We start from the raw sequence: 19,364 nt of genomic DNA on the forward strand, positions 1-19,364 counted from the left end.
TTTCCTTCATACTACCTGCTGTGGTTGAAATCAAATTTGTGTGATAAAGTTAGCAATACATCTGCCTTACTCATTAAAGTACATGCTCCATAAGGGCAGAGACTGTCCATCTCACACTGCTATATCCTCAGGGCTTACCACAGTGTGGGAAAGAATAAGCAAGCAATAAGTGTGTAGAGAAATGAATAATCCACCCTGAAATGCCATGTAGCCATAAAAAAAGAATAGGACTACATGGCCCAATATGTAGACATTTAATATATATGTTTAATGGAAAAAGCAGGTAAATAAATAGAAGGAGGAGGCCTGGAAAGATATACCTTAAATCTGTCCGCTATTATCTACGGAGAGAAGAGTGAGACTAAAAGTAAGGTGGGAAGGAAGGTTTTCAGTTTGTGCTTCATATACTGCCATAAGTGGAAAATCATTTATATTGCTTATATTCGTATATAATTTCTGAAATTAAAAAAAATTAAAGCTTTTAATTAAAAAAAAGAAAAGAACAATTGGGGATGTAGGTGCAGCCCTTACCCAGCTCTTGCTCACCACCACAGCCCCTCTCCCGAGGGAGAGCAGACTCTGTTGCACTAGGAATGGATGCCATCCATATAGGTTGAGAGTTGTGAGGAGTGCAGGGAGGTTGAAGATGGGATGAAAGAGAAGACTTCTGAGGGGTCTTCGAGAAGGCATCATTTCATGGCCCTCCATGAGAAGTGTCTGGGTTACCCCACTTTTCTCCCCAAACTTCTATAAGTGATTAACACACCAGAGCCACAACCAAGTCTCAAACTACAGCAATAACATGACCTACTTTTTATATGTCACAGACAGTACACAGGGCAAGATGTTCCATAAACCAAAGCTTAAGCTTCAGGACAGAGGAAGTCTAGTCTCAAATGCTTTAAAAGAATTCTACATGGACCTCATCTCATGACAAAGGTATATTTTTAAAAGGAAAAATACAGCTTTACATGTTGAGTAGTAACTTAAATATTCAATTTATCATTAAAAAAGAACTTAAGGGACTTCACTGGCGGTGCAGTGGTTAAGACTCCGTGCTCCCAATGCAGGGGGACCGGGTTCAATCCCTGGTCAGGGAACTAGATCCTGCATGCCACAACTAAAAGAGCCCGCATGCTGCAACTAAGACCCGGAGCAGCCAAATAAATAAATAAATAACTTTTTTAAAAAAAGACCTTAGAAAGCAATATATACTACTTCCAAAAACACAGCTACACCTCAATGATCCAATATCACTACACAATGGACTGCAGCACATAAATCAATTCCAATAAAGGAACCTCATTCCATTCTCATAAGAATCAAAACTTTTTCTCTGGCTAAAAACTATCTTCCTTTGGATAAGTATCTTCTGGAAATGTATTAAGATATTTTCTATTCTCTCAAAGAGAAATAAATTATACCCAATACTCTGTCTCTTGATAACTCAGGAGTTATAACTGCAAGCATAAAAATTATACACATCATAATACAGTGATAGAGAGTTTGCTTTCACATTAGCCCTGACTGCCACACTTTTATCATTCTTGCATCTATTTTTCATGGTTTCTGTCTTCTCCCTCACTGTTAGGCTATTTTCTCTTCTAATGTTATTTCTAATCCACGTTAAGGTGGGAAACCAGAGAACCAACTGTTTCTAAAGTAAGTATAATATAATCTGAGGGAAAATTGGTGTTACAGCATTATTTTCATTACCTAGAATTTTTGGACTGTCAAAGTTCTTGAAAATATAACCTCTAGATAAATAAAGATTCACAGTGGCTGAGAAATCCATGCTCCCAGTGCAGGGGGCCCGGGTTTGATCCCTGGTCAGGGAACTAGATCCCACATGTACTCCGCAACCAAGAGTTTGCATGCCATACCTAAGGAGCCCGCCTGCTGCAACTAAGACCTGGTGCAACCAAATAAACAAATAAATAAATATTAAAATAAATAAAGGGCTAGCTATAATTGTTGCGTTCACAATCATGACAGAGAATCCCATAAACATACAAACAGCACATTCAACAGCTCCCCGTGCAACCTCTGGAAATAATAAGCCATCTGGAAGCCACAGCCAATATGAAATGCCTATATAAGGTCTACCATGTAGCACAGCTGATAACCATGATACGGAGTATGAATATTCTAGAAACCCAAGGGAGGCAGCCCAAAGGGTGTATCAGACCAGAGGGTAAGGAGGAGGGGGGTGGCTGAGCTTACTGTGCTTGCTCAGAAACCTAGTGTAGTAACACAAAAGGAATGCTGCCATGATGGATGGGCGGTTACTTTTAAAGGTATAGCCAGACGGAAGCAGCAAACCCTCTCCCTTCAAAACTCATAATAAAAACACCTGCTCACATCGGCAAGTTTGAGCAATTGCCATAAGAAGTGGGGATCCAATGGAAGTAAGACACCTGATTTAAAACAGACACTCCACAAAGCAAAAGCATCAGTATACTATGAAGTAGGCTGTTCAAGGACAAAGTATTCTGTGCCATCAAACTTCACCTTTTTTTTTCTTGCTCTTCCTTCTCTATTTTGTGGGATGCAACATACGTTGAAAAGAGATGGCAACACCTATTCAGGAGCTTGACAAACTCTACCATGGCATCCTCTTTAGACATGTTTCCCAGGGCTGCCCATTCTCTCCTGTAAAGAATAACAAGAAAAGTTACTTCCTCTTCTTAATAGAATGAGAATTTGATTTAATTTAAACCTAAATATGAACAAGTCTCAGTTACAACTAAAATGAAGAATGATTCTACTATAAACAAAAGGTTCAAAACTTCAACAAGCATGTACTGATTTACTAAATTAGATATGCCACATACAAACCAAACGTACTTTCGTAAACCACAATTTAACTGCACTGCTGATAATTTCCATACCAGTAAAAGGTATCAAAGTTTTACTTTTCTTATATCATAGTTTATTTAGCCTTAACTGAATAAAATGCTTAATATATTCTTTCTTGTCACAACTCTGTATGTCCCAATAAGGGAATCAATTACTATATTGTAAATGGCTTTTTAAATATTATTTAGGAAGAATCAAATGAAGCTGTACTTGTTGTATGTTCATAAACAGATGAGTAAACTTCTTCCACAATATTTAGCCATAAACATCTCCGAGCCAAAAACAGATAAACGTCTGAAGACTCCAAAAGCTGCAAGCAAAAATGTTTGTTTAGTTCTTAGTCTAAAGCTAACGAGCCAGCTATTTACATCTTAATCAATTTACTTTGTACCCTTTTCAACATTACTCTCATTAAATTCATTATACAGTAAAACACCGTTACCTCCTGTCATTGCCCAACACATCAAAGAATCCAACCTCAGGACAAGTGTCTGGATTATATGGACCCATAAGAACCTGCTTATGCAGTGCCACAAGCTTCAGTTTTTCTTCATAAGTTGGATGAAATGCTTTGCCATCTTTTTCTTTAAGAAAAATAAATACAAAGAAAACAATTAGCACTGGCAAAATACAGAATTTTCAGCATTATATGTTGAAATTTTGCTGTAAGGTATATCACAAATTGCCTGTGATATATATAAACAGCACTATAGGGAGATTTTAATTTCAAGTACTAAATTTTCATCGTCAAAGCCAAGATAGAAACACTTTATGCTAAATTAATTTTTTAAAAATAAAGCTTAAGTACTGTTATTTATGTTAAAACTACTACAAAGAGTAAATCAACTAGAGTTAAATTTTTTAAGAAAAGCTGCCACTAAAGAGAAACCAATCTGTCAAGCTACAGTAAGGACACACATACTAGTGTACCACTTGACATATTTTACAAATGTTAAAAATGTTCAGCAATCATTTCTTAAGTAGTTTAAAAAATAATTTTAGGGCTTCCCTGGTGGCGCAGTGGTTGAGAGTCCACCTGCCGATGCAGGGGACACGGGTTCGTGCCCCGGTCCGGGAAGATCCCACATGCCGTGGAGTGGCTGGGCCCATGAGCCATGGCCGCTGAGCCTGCGCGTCCGGAGCCTGTGCTCCGCAACGGGAGAGGCTGCAACAGTGAGAGGACCGCGTACCACAAAAAAAAAAAAAAAAAAAAGTATAGCTTGGCAATACAGTATATAATTGTGTTTAGGTGCATATACCAGGTATATATATACTGCAAACAAATTATTAAAAATTATATTTTTAAAGTAACGATTATTTTAGAGTTAAGGAAAAATAAAATTACGTCAGAGAGGTAATAAAATGACTTGTTCCAACTCTTTAGGTTGGGCCAGTAGTTACGTTTAATTCCAACATAGTATATAATCAAAATAAAGTAAAACAGATGAGAGCTTACAAAACCGAAATACATCTTTACTTTATCTTTCATGTAAAAACCAACAAGCCTAGGGACTTCCCTGGTGGCGCAGTGGTTATGAAGCCGCCTGCCAATGCAGGGGATATGGGTTCGAGCCCTGGTCCGGGAAGATCCCACATGCTGCAGAGCAACTAAGCCCATGTGCCACAACTACTGAGCTTGTGCTCTAGAGCTCGTGAGCCACAACTACTGAGCCTGTGTGCCACAACTACTGAAGCTCATGTGCCTAGAGCCCGTGCTCTGCAACAAGAGAAGCCACAGCAATGAGAAGCCCTCACACTGCAACAAAGAGTAGCCCCTGCTAGACACAACTAGAGAAAGCCTGTGTGCGGCAACGAAGATCCAATGCAGCCCAAAATAAACAAATTATTAGTTAATTAAAAAAAATAAAAACCAACAAGCCTAAAAGAGGTGCTCCTTATTTCATTCACTTCCCAATGAATCTTTTCTAAATACAGCCTTGAACAATTATCTTAGCAAGAAACACGGTGTTATACCTGTTCACTGCTGCATTATTTAAAATTATAAATCTAATTATTCAACAATAATGCAATGCTTATAGTAATCCACTGAATAGACTATACAGCTATTAAAATAACAATATAAGGGCTATATAGCATTTCAGAGAATATATTTATGATGTATTAATTTAAATAAGTAGAATAAAAAATTAGATACTAGGTTTATAACTATGTAAAAATGGGTGATTACACATACAGATCTTTCTTTTTAAAAATTACAGGTAAGATTTTTCTTACAAAATTATCTTACCAGAACTCTGTACTCTAAGATGTTAGGGTGCTAAAAAATGTGAAACAATAATGGCAACTTTTTACCAAAAAGCCTTTCTCCAATTTTAAAGATGCCCATAAGCTTCCTTTACCATCTACCTTAATTCTGTACATATTAATCACCAAAAGTTTTCTTATGCTAATTATGTCTCAGAGAAACATAGCAAAACTTTTTTTTTTGCGGTACACGGGCCTCTTACTGTTGTGGCCTCTCCTGTTGCGGAGCACAGGCTCCGGACGCGCAAGCTCAGTGGCCATGGCTCATGGGCCCAGCCGCTCCGCAGCATGTGGGATCTTCCTGGACCGGGACACGAACCCGTGTCCCCTGCATTGGCAGGCAGACTCTCAACCACTGTGCCACCAGGGAAGCCCCAACTTTCTTCTTACTTCCCCCAAAAGTGATGATCTGAAAAACAGCTCCAACCTTGATCTTAGCCTATTAATTGAAAGATTATTATTTATAAAGTTTTTGTTTTTTAAAACCAAAAAGGCACCAACCTAACTATTCATTTTATTTTGAGGCTTATAAAAGAAAAATATGCTGCTGGTCATTCAAGAAAAAAAAAGGTGTAGTGAGCCTGGGAAACAGTGGGGGTAGAGTCCATAGTAGAATATAACTTCCTTGTTTTGTTCAGTCAGGATCCCTGAGATTTTGTTTTGTTTTTTCCTTAAAGAAAAAAAAGTCTAAATTCTATGAAAGTTGTTGCTTTGACCCAAATAAACGTCAATAAAGATAAAATCAGATGGAAACTTTATTCACTGGAAGACCAAACACTTTTCTGAGTAGTCATGTAATACAGCACTTTTCAAACATAAACACACAAGAATTCTTATTTGCTTTAGCGAGATGATCTGAAGCTAACAGATAGGACTAGTGGGTATGAAAAAAATATTTAAAAAATATGACTACTATAAAGTTATTCTAATGGAGGGAGGGTCCATTTCTTATCAGGTGATAAATTTGCTCCTTTATTTCAAACTAGAATCAGGGACCATGGGAGAGGGTGAGTCAACAAGGAAACTGTACCCATTATTCAGCAAGGTGTTAGTCTAACCTTGACCCTAAAAGGTGACTCATCAACAGAGGAAGGGGGGTTTCAGGATTTTTGGATGTCATTTTAACATCTGCCCTTTTTATGCCTGACGGAATTAATTTTTCAGAAGGGGAATATGTTTTTAAGTGTAAGCTTCTGTCAAGCACTCACATAAATTTGTTCACCACCATGAACGCCAGCACTAAGCGCACGCTTTGTTAACAGGCGCTCACCACACCAAAACCAGGCCCAACAAATCTCTCTAAAGAAGAAACTGACTGTACAGGTCAAGTTCTGTGAAAAGGAGCAAAACAGTACATCCAATCTTGTGAATTTTACTGGCCTTTCCACAGAATCTTTTATGCATTTCCTAGTTTTAAGACTTGCTCTATAATCCTTCCTTTAACACATATTACTGAATCTTCAAATTATTCATCATTATTCTAGCCGGGAACTAAATCTGTCTTAAAAACACACACACACACACACAAACCAAAGAAAAGGAAACACACCAAAATGTTAATACTAATAATTATTTCTGAAAGATTGGATTACAGATTTTTTCTTTATTCATTTTTTATTTCCTCAGATTTCCAATGTGCATATGTACTTTTATATCAAATACACATATTCTTTTTTAACAAACGTTTTTAAAAAGTCGAGGCAACTTATCTTTCAGCCTTTGGGACGAGATTAACAGATCAATTATTCTCTCCTGAGGAATATACAAAACCCAGAAGGATATACTAAGAATCCCAACCACCTTTAGTACAGGACAGCCCACATCATGTTGACATTCTAAACTTCAACGAAAACAGAAAATGAAAACCCTTCACAATCAATATCATTAGGCAGACTATTATAGTATTACAAAAAAGTTACTTCTCTCCTACTCTTCAGATGGCTCTAGTTCACACACCACGAAGATTTGTTTTATTTAGTTTTTCTGCATTAGATGAGAATAATTTTCTCCTAAATTATTTCTTTTTTAAAAAATATATTTATTATTATTATTGTTTTTTAACTTGGTCTTGTTTCACGACTTGTGGGATCTTAGTTCCCTTACCAGGGATCGAACCCAGGCCCTGGCAGTGAAAGCACCAAGTCCCAACCACTGAACAGCCAGGGAATTCCCTCCCCTAAAATTATTTCTGGTTCCAAGGGCATTAAACGTAGTTAGCAGCAAAGAAGTTATAACTACTATAACTGCAACAGACAGAAACGCCTTGCTGAAACTCGAAGATCTTTAGCCAAGACCATATTCCCAAAGGAAAGCTCTTTCAGTCCTGCCGGTAAAGAAGAGAGGCATCATCCTCGGTCCCTGCACTTACAGAGTTAATTAGTACAAAGTCATTAAATTCAATCAATTTGGAAAAGTGCTTTCTATGGCAACCAAAAAGACATATAAATTATGCTAGAAAGAACCGGCAGAGCTATTTTTCAGATGCAAGTGTGTGAAAACACATCAATGAAAAGCAGAAAATGACCATCTCTACTACCTGGAGAAGTGTGAGTACAAAGCTAGCCATTTTCAATCAAATGGACTAAAAAGGATCACTTGCTGGCATCTGTCCAGTAACAATTATATTAAAAAGTTTATTTTCTATAAAATTGAAGACCAAAAGTCAGGTTAAAAAACTATTTTACCTAAAGGAGACAGACTAAAGCAGGGATTGGCAAACTAGACCAACTCCGCCCACAGTTGTTTTTTAAGGCCTGTGAGCTAAGAATTGTTTTTATCTTTTTTAAGAATTGTTAAACAACAACAAACAGAAATAGACGAACAAAAAACAAAGAATATGAACACAGACCATATATGGTCCTTAATGCCTAAAATATTTACTATCTGCCCCTTTACTGAAAATGTTTACTGACCCTGGACTAAAGGAAGAAATAAATGCAAAAGCCAAATTATTTCTAAATATTTAAAAAATTCGAATATAATTTAAAGGATTGAAAACATAAAATTCAACTTCCCGTTAAACATGGATTGAACACACACTATTACATCTGATCCTCAATGAAACCCCACTAAAAGGAAAAAGGAGGCCAATTCAGAGAACCCTGGAAAAGCTCCGGAATTGAAGGCACCAGGTTCTTTAAAAGCTGAAGTCTAGATAAAAATAGGGGTTTCGGTTTAAAAACTAGCTAGGGACCTCCCTGGCAGTCCAGTGGTTAAGACTCCACGCTTCTAATGCAGGGGGCTCGGATTCCTTCCTGGTTGGGGAACTAAGATCCCACATGCCTCGGGGCGTGGCCAAGAAGTAAAACAAACAAACAAACAAACAAATACATATATATGTATATAAATATATAAAACCATCTAAAAAATATAAATATATTAATATTTTATATTAGATATATAAATACATCTAATATATATAAATATATAAAACTATCTAAAACTACCTAAAAACTATAAAAAACTATCTAAAAAACTATCTAAAAACTATCTAAAAAGCAGGTACCCCTACCTCCCATTTTGTTTGGCAATCCCAAGCAGGCAGATGGCTACCTTGCCCCTACTTAGCAGAGGTCTGGATGTGTATACTAGAGAACACGAATCACAGATACTCCAGGTGGGAGAACACCAGCCTGAGAGTGAACTGCAGGACTAAAAAGAGAAACAAAATGAAAGCTAGTAAATGGTAAACAACTTCCACCCACCCTCCCTCCTCCTGTCTAGTGCCTAAATGCTGGCCAACTAGATTCATACACTCCAGGCAGGAGACAGGAATATTTTCATGAAAAACTGGCCCAAAATAAAATACCTACACATACTAGTTTGAAAGATACTGATGTCGAGGGTTCCCCGATGAAACTTCTGCCTCATTACCTACAATAAAAGCTTGTACTCTAGGTTACAATTGGCTCTCCAGTGCCTCACCCTTTAACAAGAATGAATACCCAAGGATCACGGGACATTTGAGAAAGCTCCCAACATGGGGGAAAAAAAGGCTGAAAGAAATTTTCCAACAGGAAAAAAGAAAGTCTACAAGAAAATAAGGAATTCCAGAAGAAGGAATTCCAACACCACAGAGAGGTAAAGGTAATTTTCAGGATGACTGTGGGCAGAGACTCAGAAGGTAGAAAGCTAAGACTGAATCAAAAATTTAAGGATATCTAGGAGAGATGTCTCTTAAAAAAAAGAGTTTACCTGAGGACAGAGAAAAAAATGATAATTATCTCTAACTACACAAAAGACAAAGAGTTTGCATAAGAACCAAAATATAACCAAAGTGCATGATCTGTCTCAGGTATGAATAACACAAATAGACAACTGACACTGATTTAATCACAAATGTGATAATATAAAATTAAGAGTTTAGGAAGGAGGAAGAGAGAGGCATACATGTATAAGTTACTTTTTACTTTTTCTTTTTCTTTTTTTTTTTTAAATTGAAGAAGCAGGGACTTCCTTAGTGGTCCAGACTCCACATTCCCAATGCAGGGAGCCTGGGTTTGATCCCTGGTCAGGGAACTAGATCCCTCGTGCCGCAACTAAGACCTGGTGCTGCCAAATAAATAAATATTTAAATAATAATAATAATTAATAAATTAAGAGAAGAAGCAGGAAAACAGAGACAAATACCAGAAGAAACAGTTAAAATAATGGAAAGTGATTGCCTTGGGGGAGAAGGTCTTGGAGATGGGAAAAAAGAGAGACGGGGCTGGCTATTTTTCCTTATAAATTTCATAGTACAACTTGACCTTTTAAATTGCCTTGGTTTTCACTTTGATAAAAAGGTAGGGCTTCCCTGGTGGCGCAGTGGTTGAGAATCCGCCTGCCAATGCAGGAGACACGGGTTCGTGCCCTGGTCCGGGAAGATCCCACATGCCGCGGAGCGGCTGGGCCCGTGAGCCATGGCCGCTGAGCCTGCGCGTCCGGAGCCTGTGCTCCGCAACGGGAGAGGCCACAACAGTGAGAGGCCCGCATACCGCAAAAAAAAAAAAAAAAAAAAAAAAAAGGTAAAAGGAGTAAACTCATATGCTCAATTTCAGTAATCAGCTCATAAGACATTATAACATGTGGTAGGCATAGTAATACCACCCCTCCAAAGATATCCACATCTAATCCACAGAATCTACATCCCAGTGAATATGTTGGGTTACATGAAAAAGGGGAATTAAGATTGCAGCTGACCTTATCCTAGACTACCCACGTGGGCCCAAAGTAATCACAAGAGTCCTTATAAATGGAGGGAGAGCAGGAAGAGTCAGACAGAGATTTGAAGATGTTATGCTGTTAGCTTTGAAGATGGAGGAAGGTGCCACGAGCCAAAGCATGCAGCTGGCCTCCCGAAGCTGGAAAAGGCAACAGATTCTCCCCTAGAGCCTCCAGAAGGAACAGAGCTCTGCTGACACCTGTATTCTAACCCTGTGAGACCCATGTTGAGCTTCTAACCTCCAGAACTATAAAACAGTATGTGTTGCTTTAAGCCACTGAATTTCTTCTAACACATTTTCCCAATAAAGAGAGAAATGGCTTCTAGATTACATTTCTATTAAATTTATAAGTATCTAACTTTACAGTTCTAGTAAGACAACATAAATAATTTGATAATAGCGTTATAATCACAGTTACCAAGCCCAAAGCTCTGAAAGATTACCCTTCCATCTGAAATTAATTAAACAAAAGGTTATTAGTCTCGCATGTCAACTGTTAGAGTAAGTTTACTGAGAAATATTTTTCTCTTCTCTCTGGAGGTAAAGATAGAGGAAGGCAACAAATTATTTCAATGTTCCTTCTAGTCTTTATTTGATGAAATGAAAGCCAATAAAATCTATGGGTTGGAAAGGATATTAAAGATAGACGACTGGGCTTCCCTGGTGGCGCAGTGGTTGAGAATCCGCCTGACGATGCGGGGGACGCGGGTTCGTGCCCCGGTCCGGGAAGATCCCACGTGCCGCGGAGCGGCTGGGCCCGTGAGCCATGGCCGCTGAGCCTGCGCGTCCGGAGCCTGCGCTCCGCAACGGGAGAGGCCACAACAGTGTGAGGCCCGCGTACCACAAAAAAAAAAAAAAAAAAAAAAGAGATAGACGACTGAACTGCACAACCAAAGTTCAAATCCTCTCTACATAACCACTTGCTCTACAGTAATTTGTTACTGGACACACTATATAAAAAGATGTATATTGTAACATCAATAATCTAAAATGTGAGGGAGGGAGAAGTGAAAGAATATAGTTACTGTATGCTATGGAAGTTATCAGCTTAACCCATAGTATATTTTTATACTACAGTATAGTATTTTATAGTATAACTATATTATATAAGCCTCACAGTAACAACAAAGAAAAAACCTGAAGTAGATACGTAAAAGATTAAAATAAAGAAATCAAAGCATACCCACCTAGTTACTGCTAACATATGCTTGAACACTTCCTGGTGATGGGAATTCATTGTCTCAAACAGCCTATTCCATGTTTGGATAGCTGTGATTTTTATTTCAGCTCTTTATTCTGAGTAGATCTGTCTCAATTTTATCCACAGTGTCTATTTCCAGTCCTTGGCATTAAATAAAACACATCTAACAGATCAGACCTCAAAAAAAGCCACAAAATACTGTATATCATATTTGCCCTGAATTCTCTATTCTTTAGGCTAAATATTCCCAGCTTATTCACTCATACATACCTCCTAAAGACCCAGTTCTGCTATTTACTAAGTATATAACACAGACACAGATAACCTTTCTGAGCCTCAGTTTTGCTATCAATAAAATGGAGATAATAACTTCTCACATTTCTTGTGAGGGTTAGAAATACTGTGTTCCAAAGTCTTGATACAGTGCCTGAGTAGAGCAGACACTCACTAAACAGCAGCTATTATGATAATGATGGCAGGCATTCGAATTCCCACACTATACAAGTTGCTCTCTTCTGAATGAGCTCCATTTTGTCTTTAACCCTAAAGAATGATGCCTCAAACTGAAAGCAGTATCCAGGGATTGCCTGAACTGTGTGGAAGATAGCGGGACCACCTCCCCCTTCTCTCATTCCAGATACAGAATTTCCCCCAAAGCAGCCTAAGCTCAAATCTGTTTTCTTTCATGGCCCTATCACTGTTGCCTGGCAGAGAACACACTTTGAATAAAATCCATCTTTTAGAAATATTAAAATTAAAACCACATCTCGTCCATGTTCAACTGAGAAAACAACTGACTGATACATTTTTATACTACTTATAAGAAAGTATAATAAATGCAGTATTTCTGAGTTAATGAGTATGAAACTCTGGAAACTGTCTAGCATGTACAAAGTGCTTAATAAAAGTTGATCTCGGGCTTCCCTGGTGGCGCAGTGGTTGAGAATCCGCCTGCCAATGCAGGGGACACGGGTTCGTGCCCCGGTCCGGGAAGATCCCACATGCCGCGGAGCGGCTGGGCCCGTGAGCCATGGCCGCTGAGCCTGCGCGTCCGGAGCCTGTGCTCCGCAACGGGAGAGGCCACAACAGTGAGAGGCCCGCATACCACAAAAAAAAAAAAAAAAAAAAAAAGTTGATCTCCCCCCCCATTAATTCAACACACTCTCTAATAAATTCTTGGTAATCTCTCCTCTTCAACAACATAAGCAGTCACAGAATACCAATTGCTAGGTACTCTGCTAAGAGTTTATATATATATATAAAATTCTTATAATTCTTACAACAATTTGAGTAAAGGAAGGCAGATTTTAAACAACTGAGTGGCAAAACTAGGAAAAAATACCCCAGGTAGTGTTCACTCCAGAACTCAACTTCCTAAATACTGAGCCAGAGTAGCTCTCGTTTTAGCTAACTGATAAAAGTAAACATTACCTCCTTCTGGTTGTTGGTTACCAAAGTGTACTCACTTTGTAAAAATGCATCAAGCACCATTTATGATTTGTGTACCTTTCTGCACGTGCAGTAAATAAAGGGGAGGCCTCAGGCAAATGTGAAAATCAGCTACACTAAAATATACACATATACAAAATATATACAAAAAATACACATATACAAACACATATATAAACATATCCTTGAATCCAGTATTCAAAGGAAAATTTTAGTTCAGCTCAAATCTAGTATGAAATAGCAAATTAAAAAAGCAGATGTTTAAAAGGCATACTATTCTTGGCGGCTGTAATTTTCTTTCTTATAAGTGTCTCTCAGGTCTATTACATCCTCCTACGCTACACATGTATACCTAAAGATAAAGACAATAAAGAAAGAAGGGAAAAATAAACTCAAAATTTAATAGATATTCAATAGTAACAATTAAACTTGAAATTATCTGAAGCTAGTCCACTTAAGTCCAGGAGGCACACACTAATTATTATGCTACCAAAGAATAAATTACAGTTGTACAGTATTTTAAAACATTAATGGAGCCATTTATAAAAGTTCTTGGAGATGCATATGTTTCAAGAGGACAAAAGGAAATGGAACTATTCAGTATGTCCATATGATTGCTTCTCTGCTATCAGGCAACATAACACAGTGTAATCGACAGCAATGCTAGTGGAGATTCATTAACAATTCCACAGAGAAACTGAGTCGTAGACTTAAGTTCCTCCAAATTCAACTACAGCTTCCTTTCACATATCACACCCTCAAAAACTTATCACTCCCCTCACACACACACACCCTAGATCTGTCTACTGAAATAACAACCAATCCAGTAGCAATGAGCGCCCACTGCTAACACCCAGATTACCGCTCTTCAAATGCCGCTCCCCACTAAAGGAACCATGTCTCTTTGGAGAAATGGCTGATTCCTATGGAGGCAGGAAATGTATAAGATGAATTTGGAACATCTCATCATACCAGATACCAAGGAAGCTATAGAAGACTACTAGTCATGTCAAAGGAACTTAGGAGCCAATCTTAAAAGGCCACCACTTGCTAAAGATGGTACAATTTGAGCATCAATAATAAGAGCCTAAGCAAAAAAAAAAAAAGGTTTACATGCATGAGTATATAACATTTTGAAAACTGTCACCTTTTGAGGCTGCTAAGGGAACAACTCATTATTCTGAAACCTAATAATGGGAAAGAAGCATTTATCTTTTCTTTCTTATTTAAGCTGTACCCCAAACCAAATAGCATGTGAGGAAAAGTATTACAATGAAGGAAAGACAATTAGAATATTACCATTTTTCAATTGCTAATGAATCACACATCCATTTTCAATTTACCAAGAGTAAAACACAATCATCCTTTCCAGATCTCTGAAGAGATTCTCGATAAAGTGACCATGAGCAGAAAAACAGTATCTTTCCATTAGCTCTTAATATTTTCAAGCAAATATATTAAAGAAGTTCTAAAATGTGATAAGGCAACAAGGTAGGTAGTTTTGAATATTTTCCTAGGAACACCATCAAAAAGCAAGGTGTTCCTATTTGCTTTTCATCTCCTATAGTGGGAAGAACTGCCTTTGGAATCAGACAGACCCAGGACCAGCTCTGCCTCTTACTACTGATAACTAACGGGCCTACAGGGCAAGTTTCTCAACTAAGAAACCAGGATAACACCCCCACAGAAGGGCTTGTAGAGGATTAAACAAAACAGTATACATACAGCTCTCAAAATAGTACCTGATATTTAGTGAACATCTGCTCAATAACTGGTGGCAATTATCACTCTGGAATTTTAAATTAATGCAACCATCTACCAGCTTAATGGAGTGAGGCAACAAAGTATTAGACAAGGAAAAACTCAACCCCAAGAACTCTAAAAGCCAAAACACAACTCCGCAGGTTAACTTCATCCAAGAAGTAGAAAGTCTACAAATAAAGCCAGCTGATTCCTTAACCCAAGAGATAAGAAAACCAGCTTAATCTTCCTAAAGTAGAACTGGGCAACTTTGCTCCTCCTTTTAAAAACCTTCAATGGTTCCTCACTGTCTGCTGTCAAAAAGGCTATTTACAATAGCATTCCAGTCCTTCCACAGACCTGACACCAATTTACCTTCCCAGCTCTCTCCATCAAACTACAGTACCTACTTCCTATTTGCCATTTCCCCGACACACATGCCTTGCCCTTTCATGGCTCTTGGCCTTCGCCCTTCTCTGGAATGGCATTTGCTCTCTGGATCCTCCACATTGTATTGCAGTTGCCACTGGGTCTTTAACTCCTCTTTTGGACTCTAAGTTCCATAACAGTAAAAAAAAAAAAAAAAAAAAAAAACCTGTAAATGAATACTATTCATTTACAGTGGGTAACCTTATATAAAACTTGATCCATAATAAGGATTCAACAATGTCTGGAGCTTAAATGGTAAAATACTAACTTACATTTTCCAGTATTTTCATCTATTATTTTACTTTTACCTTCAAAAACTAAGAGGATTAGGTAACTGACACAATGGGTTCGGCACTGGCCTATGCTCACTGTGGCAGGGAATGAGAAATGAGAAACAGGGTCCCTAATTCCCAACCCAAGTTATTTTCAATGGAAAAAGATACCCATGCTTTCAAGATTCATATTTATTCCACAGCAAAAGATAAAGTGTAATGTTATTTCTAATTCATATGAGATACAAAACCACAAAATAGTGATTTATTAAAGTCCTTGCAAGACTGATAAAAATGCCAAGTATTATGCTGGAAAAATTCACACATTAACAAAGGCAGCCAACACTTGACTCACCCTACTTTCCATAATTCTTCTGACTGTTTTTAGATCCTTCCCCCCCACCCCACCTCAGGAACCTCATATACTAATAGCTTCTTCATTGCTAACATTTAATGATCCATGCAGAAAGGGAGCTTTTGATTGCTAGACTGTTATTTCTCCTTTTAAGTACTTGGATATTGCTTTGAGAGCTTAACTTAGGAACTTATAAATCATAACTATCAATGTAGCTTTTTTCTTTAAGATGACTGATAACTAGGTCCCAAATTACAGGTTCCCCTAGGAGTCCTACCACTCAACAAACTCGTTAAAATAATGTTAGGTTTAGAGCACTAAACCTTAAATCTGAGATGTCAAAATTCATTTAATCCAGCCATATTATATCTCTATATATAAACAAACTGAATCTGGAAGAGAAAAGTTAATTGTCTAGGAGTACATGGTAAGTAGAATTCAGAGGGATTCCCTGGCGGTCCAGTGGTTAGGACTTGGTGCTCTCACCGCCGTGGCCCGGGTTCAATCCCTGGTCGGTGAACTGGGATCCCGCAGGCTGCGCGGCACAGCCCAAAACAAAGAATCCAGAGTTTCCTGACTCCCAAGCAATGCTAAATTTACCGCACATTAAGTGTTCTAATCTTTCAAAGAAGACATTACTACCATTTTCAAATAAGACAGGCTCAGAAGATAAAATTATCCATTTTTTTTGTTAGTTATATGGCGAAAGTTAAGATTAGAAGTTCATTCTTTTCTATTTTTACACGTTATTCTGCTACAATATACTTTAATCTTACTGTACACCAGAAAAGTAAGTTCCAAGAATAAAAATTTTAAGTAAAATGTAGTTATATGAATTGTACAGAAACCACCCAATTTTTACATAAGTGGCAGTATATCATCACCTCAGGAAACTCTAAATTCAAGCCAGTGACCTAAGGGTCAAGTGATCCAAAACCCATTAGTCATTACCAATTCCCCAAGCTGGCATGGAGAGCTGAACTCATCGTGCAGTGACGATGAATATTTCAAAGGTAAACTTTTTAATAAAAAATGCAATGAAGGGGAATGACCAAATATTCTGGAAAATTTATAAAAGACTTTCATTAGTTTGCACAATTAGAATCATTTTCAGAGAAAACAAATAACTTTCGAATGTATCACTACTTTCAACGATTCAACTTCAACTAGTAAAATATGTACTCCAAAAGGTACTCCCTCTGGGAAAAGTGTCATAAATATGCTGTTCTGGAATGTATACGGAACCTAGCAACCACGTCTGAAGTTTCATTTGCCGATGTTTCTCCTTGCTCATCTACCCCACAAGATCAAAGTATCTCTTCTCATCAGTTTTTCCCACTGACAAGGTCATGTGAGGCACCACCACCATCTGACTTCGCGAACTACCCAATTAAAAAAACCCACACACCACAATCTAGCTCTAAGACAAGATTTATTACAATTAATTCTGTGAGAAGTACAGAGGGTATTTAGGCCTTAATCTGAGAATTCACTCTTGGACATTGCTTGTAAGGTAAAATTTTAACCATCTAGAAGTTACTAGTTACACAGCGAGCATCCCTTCTCTTCAGTTTGACAAACCAAGGGGGATTAATACTTTACTTCTTCTCTGCCACATCAATACTGCCAAGTGATCAAGTCCTAGGCTCTCCATAATGAATGGAAAGTATATGTATGAAACCCATGGAAAGATTTCTTCCACTGTGGAAAAAGGGCAAAAATCGGTGGTTCTGACGTGCCAAGCCATAAGAAACAGGAAAAGGAATGCGACAGTTAAAAAAAAAAAAAAAAAATCCCAGAACGGGAACCTCTGGGAAAGAGAGAGAGCTCATTCTTCCACCCAGGCTCCTGGAAAACCGAGAAGCTAAATCAGGTAAGATGCCCCGGTAACCTCGGGGAGGCGGGAGCCGGACTGCTAAACCAAGGTTCCAGGCCCCTACGGGTGGGACCTAGTGGCCAAACGGGTAGTGACAAACTTCGGGTAACCCCAAGGACAGAGCCCAGCTCCGGTCACTGCGGTCCCACACGGGTGGGTGAGGACGAGACGGGTCCAGTCTCCCCGGGGCCGGGCAGAGACGGCGGGGGTGGGGCCTGCCCGGCTCACCTTTGAAGAAGCGCAGCGCCAGGCCATACAGCTCCTCCAGGCCGAAGCCCCAGCGCTGCTCCAGCCGCCGCGCCTCCTCCGCCGCGCCCCCAGCCGCCGCCTCCCCGGGCTCCGGCTGCTCCCCTGCGGCGCCCGGGCCCCGGCCGGACCCAGGAGGCGAGGGCGGCGGCAGCGGCGGCGGCAGCAGCGGGGCGCCCTCCGCGCCGGGCCGCTCCTCCGGGTCCGGGCTTAGTGTGAGCCCGTCGACGGACACCTCGAGTCGCTCTGCGTTCAGCACCGCCGCCATCTCCGCCTGCTGCGCTTCCTCGGCGGGGACAAGCGGCGGCCACGTATCGACTTCCTGCTGACCTCTGACCTCCGCCTTCCGACACCGGAACTTCCGCCGCTGAGTAGGATCTAGGGCTCCCGGGCATGGTGCCCCGCCCGCTCCTTCTCCCGATCTGTCGGTCGGCTCCGCTCTGCCACCACTCGCCCTGACCTCAACCCCGCGGGTCCTGAGCGCCCCGCGCCCACCTTCGCCCGGTCCCCCTCCGGCACTCTTTCCTCCCGGAGAGAGGGTACTATGGCCCAGCGGCCCCTGCCCCGCCGTTCTTTCCGGCGGCTCGCGGTGTCCGGCAGGGGAGGGGTCGGGCGGGGTCAGAGGGACCCCGAGTAAGGTCTGTGCCGGCAGGGTGACTGCTGGTGAGCGCCGTACCCCTCCGGTCAGACCCTCCGCATTTGTAGAGTTGTGTGGTTGGCGGAACTTTGGCAATTCTAAGGAAATGCCGAGCAATCGCCTTTTTCTTTAAAGAATAAACTGAAGCTGCAGAGAAATTCCGTGGCTTCTGAGACTGTCGTGGAAGGGCACATCCTGTTTTGTTCGGGAACTGAAGCTCCTACAATTTGTGGGGCCCTCATTAAGTAAAAAACACAAAAAATTACTAGCAGAGAGGTAGGAAAGTGAATATATATTTAGAATGAGAAAGAACTCACAAGTGACATTTTGAAAAGTTAACTCACAAACATCACACAGATAACCATAAAATTTTTATTAACTGCTTGACACACTTCTACAGGGCGTCCAAAAATCCAGAACATAATTATTTTATTTATTTTTTAAAGATCGAAAAAGCTCGGGGCTTCCCTGGTGGCGCAGTGGTTGAGAGTCTGCCTGCCGTTGCAGGGGACGCGGGTTCGTGCCCCGGTCCGGGAAGATCCCGCGCGTCCGGAGCCTGTGCTCCGCAACGGGAGCGACCACGACAGTGAGGAACCCGCGTACCGCAAAAAAAAAAAAAAAAGATTGAAAAAGCTCTTGACAACATTATATATATTTATCTGTGTTCCTAGCCTTTATGGGCAACATTTATGATAATTTTGCCCACACTTTTTGGCTGTATACTTTTGATCAGCTTTTCCTATGCTAATTATTTTGTAATGTTTTCTATAATGAAAATAGAAAAATCAGTCTTTAGCATGGTGATCCTTTGTTATTATTAATTGCTTATAA

General features: G+C 39.7%; 1 protein-coding gene across 1 annotated transcript in view; it reads right to left on the bottom strand.

Annotated features, from left to right (window-relative positions):
- The window catches only part of ACBD3 (acyl-CoA binding domain containing 3), a 31,945-nt gene extending 13,719 nt beyond the window's left edge, over positions 1 to 18,226 (bottom strand). Inside the window, exons 1-3 of the mRNA XM_059065753.2 lie at positions 17,879 to 18,226; positions 3,302 to 3,443; positions 2,512 to 2,652 (exon numbers count right to left, since the gene is read on the bottom strand). Coding sequence (XP_058921736.1) covers positions 2,512 to 2,652; positions 3,302 to 3,443; positions 17,879 to 18,164 — 569 coding nt within the window. The 5' untranslated portion in view covers positions 18,165 to 18,226. The remainder of the gene's footprint in view (positions 1 to 2,511; positions 2,653 to 3,301; positions 3,444 to 17,878) is intronic.
- Positions 18,227 to 19,364: the final 1,138 nt, after the last annotated feature.

Source organism: Kogia breviceps, chromosome 1 (genome assembly GCF_026419965.1).
Source record: "Kogia breviceps isolate mKogBre1 chromosome 1, mKogBre1 haplotype 1, whole genome shotgun sequence".
NCBI classification, from domain to species: Eukaryota; Metazoa; Chordata; class Mammalia; order Artiodactyla; family Physeteridae; genus Kogia; species Kogia breviceps.